This window comes from Rhinolophus sinicus, chromosome 1 (assembly GCF_057876585.1).
Source record: "Rhinolophus sinicus isolate RSI-liver-muscle chromosome 1, RSI-T2T, whole genome shotgun sequence".
NCBI classification, from domain to species: Eukaryota; Metazoa; Chordata; class Mammalia; order Chiroptera; family Rhinolophidae; genus Rhinolophus; species Rhinolophus sinicus.
The window spans coordinates 173,120,929-173,135,822 of record NC_142501.1 but is presented as its reverse complement, the minus strand read 5'-3'; the positions used below and the strand labels follow the sequence as shown (position 1 = coordinate 173,135,822).

Here is a 14,894-nt window from a genome sequence, read left to right as displayed (position 1 = left end):
TTGAGGTTTTCTCCCAAATTATTTCCTCAAAACATTTAACAAAATACTCCTGAAGTCTTTCATATTCTCTTTCAGTTGAATATTTTCCCCTTATATTTTTGGACCAATAAATTTAAAAAAGCACTCTAGAATGAACTTTTTACTTCTAAAATTAGCACAGATCTTTCATGATATTGACTGGGGAAACAAATTAGCTCCAGAATTTCACTACCTGGAGCAGACCATCAAAATAACTGGTCCAGAACGACCTGTTAGTGTCAGAAACCATAAAGAAAACTGTCAAGCCCTTTATTCTTTCCTGACAATTATGTAGTGGTCTCTATTTCAGAAACACAAAATTATTTCCTCTCTCAATTTGCTTTCAATGCCACAAATTCTTTCCATTCGCAATAGTTCTTTCAAGAGATATTTTTGTTTCCAGAATTTAGCTGGCAACACAATCGTTGCCCAAAGCAATATGTAAGCAGATTAATTGTGGTATTCTTAAACACTGTCTTTGCTTTTCCAGTTGTAGTCTCCAGAAAAGGTGTAATTCCCTTCCACTCATTGTGCTTTCTTCATTTTTTATCTCCACAAACTTTCAGCCAAAGTGGATTTTTAAATGGCATGGATATTTTAGCATATCATCAAAGTTAATTTATAATTATTAATTGTAAATAACAAGACAGTCACAAAAATCAATCAATCCTCATTTGTTCCTGTTCTCATTCCAGTCATTAAAACTAAGAGTTGAGAAATAAATATCACAGAAATATGATTTCTTTAAAGTGAATAACATATTCTTCCCTGTATATATATTCTTTTACATTATTGAGTATTTTCCTCAAATTCAACTTAATTATTTTGCAGATTACTTTATGAATTGTAATATTATTTAGGCAGCTTTTAAATGTTTCTATAGACAATTTACCAGCATATCCATTATTTAGAGCCCCAAATTCGAAGAATAATTCTGAGTTTAATATGTAAATCCCTGCATGTTTATATTAACCTGACTTTTTAAATTGATGTTTACTAATTAAAAACTAATATCCCATCATATTATTATAAACAACCTATTATTTGCAAAAACAGCTTTTACTTCAATCATTTCATTCCAATAATACTTTTTTATTCCATCAAATTAATAAAAAGGAAAATCTATTACATCACTAATCGTTCTATCCATTCTCTTACTGACAGGAGTGAACACAAATAAGTTGCAACAGTAACCAATGCTACTAATCAAAAACACACTACAATAGAGGTTACCTGTATATCCTACAGATACAACTTAGATGAAAGAACACCTTTAAAAAAACAATTCTGTTTATTTTCCTTATCCCTTCAGTATTGTCTTTAAAAAGTTTCTTGCCAAACTTTACTACATATAATATCGTGACTCTTTTCTTCTGCCAAATACTCTTTAAGTTTTTAATGACGGAAATGGTTCATTTGAATAAATTAATTTTGTATTAGTAGCTGCAGTCTAAATATAGCATCGTAATAAAATATAAAATACACTAGCAACAAATGGTTTCATGAAAATGACTGCCTTGTCAATCAAAAGGCTAAATATTTTATTAGCAGAATAGTATCAAAATATAATTCTATTAGTCAAGCTCTTTCAATCAAATGCTTCATTCATACAAATAACCATTCCACTATAATAAAGATAATTTTTATTTGTAGGACTTTGTACCTATGAAACATTTTAATTCACTCAAGTACACAGAAATAATGGAGAAAAGTACTTCAATGATTGGTACACTGTAGAGAGTAAAACATATATACCCTAGGTTGGTATGTTAGGCTCTCAGCCCACAAAAAAGTTTTCCCTCCAGCAATACATTTGTAATGAATACATTTGAAATATCATCAAACATTGTAGCAATCACCAAGGTAAAAGCTGTCTCAAAGAAGTCAGAAGTAAAAATTGAAATAGTAAGTCCTAATTTTAGGAATGTGTCATTTACATTGAATTCATAAAATGGTGTGAAACTTTTACTGTAAATATTCATGTTCCTTTTATGTTATATTTCAATTAAAACAGTAACTTTCCACATTTCTGCCCTTTTTGGAAGTGGAATGCAGAATTAACAACTACCCCCCCAAAAAAACAAATTATCGAAGCAATGCAGCAGAGATGCAAAAATGATATCCATATTTGATGGCTTTTTACAAATCTAATTTCAGTGCCATTTAAATTGAACCAAAAAACAAATATAATAAGAAGTGGACGGCTGATGAACCTTACCTTCTTGAACTGCTTGAAAAGGGTTGTTGCCATCAACAAATGTCACCGAAAATGTGATTTTCTCAGTCTGTAAGATCTCCTCATTCTGGTTGAGGTCACCAACTGCTGTGCGAAACACCTCATCATCCTTTTTGGCAGATTCATCAAAAATTGCTCCTAGAAAGAAGTGAGTGTTGCCATTAAACAATAACATAAATATTCTGTCATGTCCACTGGAAATATGCCAAAGAGACTTATGCATTTGAAAAATGTATACTTTCACTTAAAGCATGCATTTTATTTATTACTGAAACATATTGTAGTGGAAGCAGTGTGATAGCTAAGCAGGAATGCAGTTACTTCTTCCAAATGGAAATGATGAACAGTACATCAAAGTGCTGTTGCAGGGAGAGCATTGGGAAGACAATTTAATAAGTACAAAAACTTTCGGAGAACAAAGTGTCTGACATATTGAATGTCTTATATCATGAGATCTTTAGGAATTCATAGCTTGGAAAATTTTTTTCTGAGGCATAAGAGATAATGTCAGGAAACTTTCTGAGAGTCCATTCTTACAGTACATAGGTATCAAACTTCCATTATAATCTTAACTTATTATTCATTTTTCTTTTTATTTCCTTCATTTTTTGAACACGAACTTCAGTTTTTTTGTTTTTGTTTGGTTTTTTTGTAGTGGTAAATTCAGTAATATTTAATAGAAAAGTTAGAGACATACAAATCTCTCATCAGAAGTAATTGAGAAATATTTCCTGAAAAACTACCATAAGTCCTAGTGTACAATCATGGCCTATGGTATTCATATTAATAATAAAGATGATGATAAAAATGTGGCTAATGTTTATTCAGTGTTTGTCAACATTGTTACTAGTTAAACAAACCAGTTCTAAGAGTAAATCGATGTCAAATTCTGACTAAGTCACTGGTTAAGTATATGACTTTAGGCAAGGGATTCAAATTCTAAGCCCTTTCATCATCTATAACATCTAATAATAATATCTACCTGTAAGGTTTATTAATTAAGTATATTAAAGCAGATTATCCATGCAAAATGTAAGTAAATTACAGTAACTAAATAGTAAGTTTTCAGTAAATGCTAGTGTTTTCTTGTTTTTAAATACTGTGATCAAAACAGTGTTTATCATTTTCTATTATTTTTCCATATTACAGTATCTCATTTAATCCTTAAAATAAAATAATCATGTGATATGTATATGTATACTGCTATATCTATATCTATATCTATATCTATATCTATATCTATATCTATATCTATATCTATCTATCTATAGCTATAGCTATAAAAATTAAGATTCAGCGCAAGCAATATACCTAAGTTCCCAAAAGGGCCAGAACACTTGCCTGTTTGATTCCAATGTCCTTGCCCTAAATCACTATGAAGGCCTTCCAGAATTCTACACATGAGGAATAAAATAATTTTATGAGGATCCTGACTTTATTACAAATCTAGGAGAACTTTTTCCATACTGCCATGCATGCTTTATTTCTATTCACTCTAACTCTTCTACTTCTAAGCAGGCACATGGTTTTATATTGTTTACTTTTTAATTATAAACATTTGGATCAATATACTTTTTGTCTTTTTGAATAAACCAAATGAAATCTCTCCTGACCAAAACAAACAAACAAAAAAACATACACCTCAGTGTCAATAACTTGACAAAGGAATGACTATACATACAGATCCATATACACATTATCTGTTTCTTGACTATAGCATCCATTGTAGTGTGTACATATAAACATAAAGTATATGTATATAAAAATGCCTTTTTCATATATAAATACAATACAGTTATTACACACACATATAGGAAGAGATAATCACAGACTATATATACATAACACTGATACACATATTTATGTTTACACATCCATACATACACTTTTATGTACACAAAAGCAGACATCCTTTACATCTACCAGTTGTGTTGAATTTATACACCTGTGACTAAAGCCCCAAGACTTCTAGTGAAAAACATATCATAATATTAAACATACATTATTAAAGTCAATACCTGATAAAGCAAGGGTGAAATTATGTCCATTTCTGACAAGTGTGCCAGGTTACTTTTGACTTCTCCACCCTAAATGGCCTCATCTGGAGAAGGCAATGATTAATTTTTCTAGGCAAGGCAGAATGTCTGTGTGAACCTGGCTTTCTCTAATCATTGCTCTTCTATGTTTGCAGGATTATACTGACTACTACTTTGACCAGTCTCTCCAAGCCCTTACTTTCCATTTCTTATTAGATTTGAATACCAGCCCATGGTTAAGAATATGAGAAAAGGATGAAGAATTTGAAAAACTCATATATAAATTAAGTACTCCCTAATTATTATGTAGCTATTAGCCAGAATTTTAATATGGTATTGATATAATCAAATGTATATAATAGACATTAATTTTTGACCTATCCTGTTATTTCTGAATTATATAGAAATCTACTTTAGCAACTAAGTTTTTGTGACAGTCTTTAGGTAATATTAGATTTGTCTTGCTAAGTTTAAGCATATTCATTAAGACACATTTTAATTTGTGATAATTGTTATCAGAATCTATATTAATCATTACATTGAAATGAAATACTATCAAGTTCAGATATACAATATAAATTTATTTAGTAGTTTGTAGAACATGTGATATAAATGTAAAATGATGAATTCATTTTAAACTAAATAATCAGAATGTCTATGCATAAAGCAATAATCTATGTTTATAGAGATGCATCAGCTTGTCATAGATTCTAAATGGGTCTTTTAATAGAAGAGCTTCCAATCAACCTTATTTTATAGCAGGGGATATCATTGACTTCTACTGAGTATCGTTAATACATTTTTAATGGAAGCATTTTACTGTTGCCTGATACAACACTTAAAATCACCTTAAACATTAAACCTGGTTTAATAAATGGTAGAAAACCTACAGCAGTGATAGCAAATTGGTCAGTTCTGTGCTGACTTAAGATATAGTGAAAGGAAACGCACAAAAGAAGCAAGCAGTTCATCTTTCTGCAAACAGCATGGACGTACACTACACAGAAGAAAGAGTTCATGTTACCTCACACAGCATATCCAAAGAACAGGAAATCCTAGCCAACATTTCTAATCTGGTTATTTATTGGCTTCTTTCCTCAGGTATTAAAAAAAAATAACATCTCATCTTAAATTTGGCTTTTAACCAAAAAAGTGTATGCATTATTTTGCATTAGACACAAGTATTCTGAAAACAACCGGGCAAATTCCACATGGAGAATATAAGGAAAGAAGGTTATTTCTTATTTAATGCACTACCAACAGTATAGCAATGCCATATCTTGATCCTTGGTATTAATACACACATATTATCAGTCCAATTAAATATCAAACTTCCTAGATTTACAATTTTTGAACTATATAAGTTTCTTAAATGCAACATTCAAACTATATGACTAAAATGGTGACATAGCATCAAGGTCCTTTCAAGTTATTTTTTACTTTTATTAGCTTCTTCTTTACTATGAGTTACATTTTACAACCTTGAGGTGAAAAGCAGTTTAAACTTATTGTCACAAAATAATTCTTCTACCACTTACACACACACACACACACACACACACACACACACAGTGTTGCTCAACATTATATACTCTGTTTGCATTTCTCATTGGCCAAACTGGAGGGGAGAATAAGCAAAAGGAAGAAAAGACACACTTCCTAAAAATCCCTGTTATATCAAGGTATACCCAGTCTTTTCCGTTACAGGGATTGATGACTTGTCCCTTCCGTGGGAGGGCAAAGAAATATTTCACTTATACTAATATATATACACATGGGTTTATTACATACATGTTTTTAAATACAAACCATATCATGTTCACTTGTCTTATTATATTTCACAAATGAAATAATTACATTTTATAGTAATACTAAAAATATGGTGATGTCTTAATTTTTTAATTGTTGTGAAGTGTCATGTGTACAAGTCAAAATTTTATACCATAAAATTATTTTACACAAATTTAAATTTGCAAATATGCTTGCTAAATAAAACATTGATAAGTACTTACTAACCCGAGCAACTCAATAACTCTCCAAAACATCTAAGCTTTTCTACCTTCAGGTCTTTTTTCATGACGTTGTCTCCACCATGGACGTATGCCTGGTGTCCTCAGCAAAATATAATTTACTAGGCCATACAAACTACTTTTATACTTAGAGTGTTTCTATTTTTATACGTATAGGATCACCCTGTAAGGGATCCTGAATAGATTATATATTCAAGAAACAGTAATTGACTAACCTTTCCTTATGTTTAGTTAGGCATAATCTTGTAAAACAGAATACCCAAATTCAAATACACAAAAAAAATGTAAGTTGCCACTTTACCTAAATTAAAACAAAAGTAAACTTGCAAATGTACTTGCATGTAAATTTATAATCACAGGTATTTCATGACTCCAGAAGACCCAAATTATTCAGCAAGGTATTAATCCTACACTTGTAGTTTTAGTTTGAACATTTAAATTCTATTTGTCTTACAGACATAAGAAGCAAGTGGAGGAAACATTGTTTATCTGCTAAGACAGAGGAGGAAAGAAAATGTCTTCATCTAGCTCAGAATTTCCTCCAAAAATACTGAAAAAGGTTTCAATCTATGTCCTAAAGAAATTTGTCTACATATAACGTTGATAGAATTATTGAAAGATCTATATATCTCATTTATATAACTAACACACCACATAACATTTAAAATATATGATTCTAAAAATAATAAACAAGCTAGAGAAAACATTACCTTTCCCCGATCATTTATGCTTAAAATGTTATCATCTAAAAAGACATATATAATGTAATAGCTTCCCCCACCAAAAAAAAAAAGTCAGAATTTAGAGTTGCAAATACAATCAAGGAGAGCTCTTTTTTTTTAGTCACAGAGTGACTTAGATATATATATATATATATATATATATATATATATATATATATATATATACAAACATATATATAATATATATGTATAATGTATATATATGTACATATGTGTATTATATATATTATATCTATGCATTATATATATATTCTTTAAAAATAAACTTTTAAAAGGTACAATATATACTGAATCTTTAATTTTCTTTGAAGCAGTGCAGTTGATTCTCTTGACTTCTCTCTGTGTGCATTTTATCCTCTTTTTTTCCCTTTCATTCTATGCATTAATGCATCTACCCAATCAACTCAGAGATAATCATCAAAGCTAAAACTCTTTGTTCTTAAAAAATGATTTGCTGACAGGACATTTGAAGTCTATTACATGTTAAATCAGACCATTGCAGAATTAAGATGCCATGTTCAGATGATAATGGAAATGGGCAATTTTGGACTTCACAGACTCAGCTGTGAAAAATTTTAAAGATGGCATACATAAACCTCATTTTTCAGAAACTGAAGTGAATAGATTCTAAGTGATCTGACCAAAATTACACAACCAAAATTTAGAAAAGGTGGAGTAAAAATTTATGTTTTCTGGTTTCAAGTTTGGTGTTAGTTCTTCCATATTAGGTTTTCATTTCAAGAGTCTACTTTATGGAGAATATATAAACATGTCATATACATATATATGTGTGTATATATAAGATATATAATATTGTGCCATGCATATATATGTACATACACATGTACACACTCAAAAACACATGTACAGTCATCCCTCAGTATCTCTGGGGCTTGGTTCCAGGACCCCCCATGGATACCAAAATCCACATATACTAATGTTTCTTACATAAAATGGCATAGTATTTGCATATAACCTACATACATCCTCACGTATATTTTAAACAATCTCTACATTGCTTATAATAGCTACTACAATATGAATAGATATAATTACATGTTATTATTTTGGGAATGACAAGAAAATAAAAAGTGTGTACATGTTCAGTACAGATGAAATCATAGTAGCCCTAACTTACAGTACAAGTCAGCAAAAACACACACTTTTTTTTCAAACATATTTGATGTGCACGTTGTTGAATCCATGGGTATATAACCCTTGGATATGAAGGACTGAATATATATATATATAGTACTGAATATATATATATATATATATATATATATATATATATATATAACTATGTAATTAGTACTATATAAATTAGTGATCAGCATATCAAATTCATTTAGTATAAGCCATGAAATATTTAAAATTGAAGAATCATAGTAAAAGTCTGAACATAAGACTGTTTTTACATAAAATTTATTCTCCCTTGCCTTAGAAGTTTTGATAATTTAGCTTAGGTGGTTAAAATAAATTTAAAAAAAAAGAAAAGGACAACTCTTTCTTTTGGGACAATTTAATAGTTCTGCAGGCCTATTCAGAATTGTTAAATCATCATATATGATCACTGTTTTAGATGCTACTATTCACAGGATTTTTTTTGTATTTAATTCTAATGCTGCACTGTGAATATATGTTAGTTGCACTGTGCACAGGTATCCAAATCCAAAGATCTATAACTTTTTTGCATTTATATGGCATTCCCACCAACACCAGTGAAAATTATGCATACATTTCAAAAGGAGGGCAAATAATCCAAGACATTATAAATACTGTAAAAATCTGATTTCTACTTTATTTCACCCTCCACTTAATTTAAGTTCTAAGGTCAGAGAAGAAGAAAAAGGTTAAAAATGTTCAATACTACTAGACAGCAGGGAAATTAGCAAAATTGTAACCAAATGAAATCAGCATTTTCTACACCATTTGGCATCTTTACTTCAGCATACATGTTAGATACTAATTTAGTAGGATATTATTACAATCACGGTATAGTGTATGTATGTGTGTATGCTTATGCATGTGTGTGTGTATACATACGTACACATGTATATATAAAATCATCTGCCCAGATAATATTAATTATTAATACATTGAGATAGCCTCCATGAATTGTTTTACAAATGTTATCAGCAGTCCCCTCTCACTCAACAGCAATTCTCTTAATATGTTCTATACTAATATCTTCAGAGGCAAGAAGTAGGGTTTTTAGAATACTTTTTCCTTTCATCAAAAGGTATATTTTCCTCAGTTCACCTTATCTAACCCTTCACAAGCACTCTGACTAAGGAAGTACACCAAAACAATAACTTTAATTGTTGCAAAGAAAATGCTGGATATATACCAAATACATGACAATTAGCAAATATTATTCTGAATCACAGGCAATTTTACTTGGTTGTGCTTTTCTCAAGTTTATAATAATTGAAAAAACAACAGTGAAAGTAATTAACATTTATTAGTAATAAGCACTGTACTAAATGCTTCACTGGCATTATATAATTTAGTTTTGATTAAAATCCTTTGATGGGAATAAGGCTCAGATTAAGTAACCTTCCAAAGACCCCAAACTTGTAACAAGTGTAGCAGAATCCACAGCTTTCATTTTAAAAGCTAAGTCCTTAAAAAACAATAAAGAAAAAATATATATGAGTTTAATATCTGTAATATATTCATTACAATAAATTTCTATATTACCAAGTGATATGCATGTTTTTATTTTCATAATTAACAATAAAAAATTATTTGTACATTAAAATTCTCTAACAGGTTTTAATGCTTTTGTTTGATGAATTGTGATCAACTAGGCCTAGTTTACAAAAGTTTTTAAATAGTATTTTTTGCATAGTTTTTGTAGATATAATATGTACCACAATAATTTTGACTATATTATGTAAAGAGTAGTTTAAGTATTTACACAGTTTTTCTCAAACTTTATATTAAAGATTGCTTTTGAACTAAGTAATATAAAAGAATTAAATATATGTAAATTTCTAAACATTAGGTTAAATGGCAATTTTTGCAGTTACTTAATAATATGAGTTTCAATATTATATGCACTTTGGTGTATTACAAGATTCCGAACAAATCTCTAGCCTTTTATTTTTATGAAGTAGAATTTTCTCTTTCACTTTATAGACTAATGATCCTAACAGAATGACAATGGCAAAGTCACTGACCTTCTATAAATGCCTTTAAATTATTTACTTGGATCTGAAATTTTCAAATTAGGTATATAGAAACTAACTGGCTCACTATCTTCCAATGTCTAGCGCTTACTTAGCATTTTGTTCTCAAATACATTATAATATTGATTTCTACTTCATCTACAAAAATTATCTAATTTATAGGCCAGTATAATTCTTGTTTTATAATCAAGTTCAAAGAGGATATTGACAAAATTAGAGTGAATTAGTTATGATATAAAGATATATCATATCTTATGATAGAAAGATATAACTGGAAGGAGATAAAATTCCACACAGATCACTAAAATGATTACACATAAATACCTGAAGGTATACTGCAATATATGAAATGTTTATATTGCTGATACCTTTAAATTCTTATTTTCCTCAAGATATTATGACTTAAAATGACTTAAAATTTGGAAAGCAATTCATAGACCAAAGGCCAAATCTTCAATAACTGTCTCCAAAGATTTTGGGGTGGAGGGAGGGCATTAAAGTTGGAATGGGATATCTCATCGCAGAGTAAGCTAAGTCAGATTCATAACAGCCTTTTCCTCAGTCCATCTCTCCAATGACATTTGAATTCACGTTTCATTTGTAAGTTTTGTAAAGTTATCCCAAAACCCAAAGCACATTTAAACTAATAATACTGTCGACTTTGCTGGATATTTTCCGAAGTCTTTAGGAGGAAAAGAAATTCAGGCTGCTTAAGGAATAAATAATCTGACTCTTCAATGTGGAGCATGATAGGAGGTTAATTGTTATAATAATCACTTACGTTGGAACATAGATTCTCTCAGAATGGTTTATGTATTTTGATAAAAATTTGATTTCAGGAATAAACAATACAAATCAGTTCTTCTAATAAAAATTACCTGTAATTTTTTAAGAGCACTAGATATTGAAAGATCAATAATCTGGATTTTTTTTGTATAAAAATGTCACTGTTAACAATGGATTCTTGGTAGAGTAGGAAGCATCAGGAATCTCTTTCCCCACCTAGACAACAATTGCATTGGTAGAGTCTGTCTAATGTGACTATTTGGGAACTCTAGAGTACATTGAAGAATAACGATTCCAGGGGAAGACTTACAGGATAAACTGCAGTTAATTTCAGTAAATTTCAGCTCTTAGTACAATAGCAGCTACCCATCATCCACCCCTCAGCCATTTTGCAGGCAGTTGTAAGCATTTCCAGGCATCCTTGCACACAGCTTGTGGGAGCCACTGGTGAGCAGAAGGATCCTGACTTCTGAATAACAGAGACCTATGATCTGATGGCTGACTGTGACTGCTGATCTTAGAGATGCAGAAAAAGAGGCAGGTGGCCATTGTTGGTGTCCCTGCCTCCACTGTTGCAAACCCCACCCTTTCTGGCTGACATGATTTCCAGGAAATTTAAATGACTGGCACTCTTTTATTTTTCCCCCTTCACTTTTTTTTTTTTTTTTCCTTTTTCTCCTTTTGAAAGCCAGACAGTAACGACCAGGATAGTCAAAAGAAACTGCATACATGAGGAAATTAAAAAGTCATTTACATGCCTAGGGAAAGGTGCAGGTTCAGAAAAGACCTTAACTTTACACTTCAGGCCCATCCTTGGCTAGTGGCAGCCTACAACAATCCAAACAAACAAACCAACAAACAAAAACAAAGCCCAGCAGACCCTGAGGATGAGGGAGGACCTGAGTTTCAGAGTGATCATATTATTAGTTTCAAATGTCCAATTTTCAATGAAAAATCACAAAACATATAAAGAAGCAGGAGAGTAAGACCCATTTAAAGGATAACAATAAATCAACAGAAACTGTCACTGAAGAAGACCTGGTGACAGATCTATAAAACAAAGATCTTAAAACAAGTGCCTTAAAGATGCTCAAAGAACAACAAAAACAACAACAACAAAAATGTGCATATACATACATATATATATATATATGAAGAAAGTCAAGAAAACAATGTATGAACAAAATGGAAATATTAATAAAAATAAACAAAACCTAAAAAAGAAACCAAAAAGAAATTCTGGGGCTCAATAGTACAAAAGGGAAAATGGAAAATTCACTAGAGGGATTCAAAGGGCAGGCAGAAGAAAGAATCAGCAAACCTGAATTAGGAAAATGGAAAATATTGTCTGAGAAACAAAAAGAAAAATGATTGAAGAAAAGTGACCAGAGTCTAAAGGACCTGTGGAACTACATCAAGAAGACGAACATACACATGGTGGGATTCCCAAATGAGTATATATACAGAAAGGGGCAGAGAGAAACACTATAGAAATAATGGCTGAAAACTCCCAAAATTTGATAAAAGACACAGATACAAACACCCAAGACACTCAAATAACTCTGAGTAAGAGGAACTAACTCAAACCAAGAAACATAATCAAACTTTCAAAAGCCAAACACAAAAAGAAAATATTTAAAACAGCAAGAGAGAAGGCACACATCATATATAAGGAAACCTCAATAGGATCATAAGCAGATTTCTTATTAGAAACTTTGGAGGTCAGAAGTCAGTGGGCAAAATTAAGAGAGAAATTAAGTTATTTCCAGATAAACAAAAATTAAGGGTTTTCATTATCACTAGACCTGCTCTGCAAGAAAGGCTAAAGGGAGTCCCACTGGTTGAAACAAAAGGACACTAGACAATAACTCCAAGCTATATGAAGAAATAAAGATTCAATAAAGGTAAATACATAGGCAATTTTAAAATTCAACGTTAGTGTAATAATGACAGTTTTAACTCCACTTTCTATTTTCTACATAATTTAAAACACTAATCAATATATTTTTAAAGATAATTATTAGTCTAAAATCTAGTTCTTATTGTAACTTTGGTTTATAAGTGCATGTTTTGTTTTCTATATAACTTAAGAGACTAACACATTTAAACAAAATCAGAGCCTATGTTAAAAAACAAAACCAAAAAAGTTGAGTTTGAAAAAATTCTACTACACACCTAGCTGATATGTGAAGACTCTTAGGTGAAGAATAAGAAGAAAACATAAGTATCTAGATTCCTAGAGATACTCCAGTATCATTTCATATCTTAAGTCTTTAAATTAAACTTTATATAAATATTGTTTATTTTTTCAATAAAATATTAATGTTTCCTTCCTTTAAAATAATTTCTAAAACAAACTCAAAACATTTTTATGTTTGAATTCTGATTTGTAGGTATGCAGATGGGTGTTTCTTTGCTGAGCTCTATGTGCTTTTCATGGTTTTTACAAAATGTTCATGGTTTAATGGTGAAGTAATTTAAAACTATTTTCTAGGTCCAGAATTTGAACAAAATACATACAGTGTACATCAAAATCATTATTATAAGAATTCATATATCCACGTTCATTTAAAGATGTTACCCTGTATTTAAAATATTATTTTCCTTATGTTTTATGCTTCATTAAGGAGTCAGCGTCAGGCAATCAGATATGAGAGGCCATAAGACATCTTTTTTATGAGCCCATTTTAAATAAAAAATTAAGAACCTAGTCTCAAAATGGTTCAGAAAGTCACTGTGGGATTCTACTTGGAACTTGGAAAGTCTGTTAGTTTCTTAATGAGATGTTGAGGCCAGCTCTCCCCTCGCGATTCTTACCTCTAGCATTTTTGGTCTAAAATGTACGAGGTCAGACAATTAAGTTTGCGAACTCATCCTAGAACAAGTGCTGCATTCCTCACTGCTGAATGTCACTATAGTCACTTTTGAAGGACTCTCCTTGGGAAGCTATGCACTGATGCCAGTACCCAGTCCACCTTTCAAAGCAATTTTGGAACTCTTTCTGGAATGGCCATCAGAGCTGTGGTCATGTTACACTTGATGTCCTGAATGTCATCAAAATGTCTTCCTTTCAGTATTTCCTTTATCTTCGGGTAAAGATGTCATTGGGGGCCAGATCAAGTGAGTAGTGAGGGTATTCCAATACCATTATTTGTTTACTGGCTAAAAACTCACAGACAGTGCCATATGAGCTGGTCTATTGTCATCACACAAGAGCCGTGAATTATTGGCAAAAAGTTCAGGTTATCTATTTTTTCACGCGGCCTTTTCAGCACTTCCGAATGGTAAACTTGGTTAACTGTTTGTCCGGTTGGTACAAATTCATAATGTGTAATACCTTTGATATCGAAAAAGGTTAGCAACATCATTGCAACAAATTTGCGAACTTCATTGTCAGAATTTATGCCTCTTTAACCAATTCTCATCTTTTTATTTTCTCCCAATTTCTTTTCCTGTGACTAATCACTCCTACACCTTTATACAATGGCTATGGTTCTCCATTCTGCCCACCTAGTTCCATGATAATCTCATTCCATTAATATTTTCAACATTTCCCAACTGGAGATTTATTTTTTCACATACCAAGACCTACTGCAACAAGAAATAGGGAATTAACATCATTTAGCTCCTTAAAACAATGCAAACTATTAGTCTTCCATCAGGGAATAAAACTGCATCTTCTGATACCTTTGCCATCTGGCTATAGTACACCCTTGTCTGCCTTATCATTGTCACTGACCACCTCCTCGCCAGTCAACAAATTCATTGAATAAAGTGGAACCTGGTTCAGAATCTTTCTCTTTATCTCAAGTCCTGCCATCATCCTGAGTGATGAAGTTGATAGATACATG

The 14,894-nt window shown here is 31.1% G+C and overlaps 1 protein-coding gene across 3 annotated transcripts in view; it reads right to left on the bottom strand.

Moving 5' to 3' along the window:
• The window catches only part of GRID2 (glutamate ionotropic receptor delta type subunit 2), a 1,331,224-nt gene that overhangs the window by 1,078,612 nt on the left and 237,718 nt on the right, over positions 1 to 14,894 (bottom strand). For all 3 annotated transcript variants that reach the window (XM_019741137.3, XM_074323476.2, XM_019741134.3), the window contains exon 2: positions 2,237 to 2,392. In XM_019741137.3, the coding sequence (XP_019596696.3) occupies positions 2,237 to 2,392 (156 nt within the window). The remainder of the gene's footprint in view (positions 1 to 2,236; positions 2,393 to 14,894) is intronic.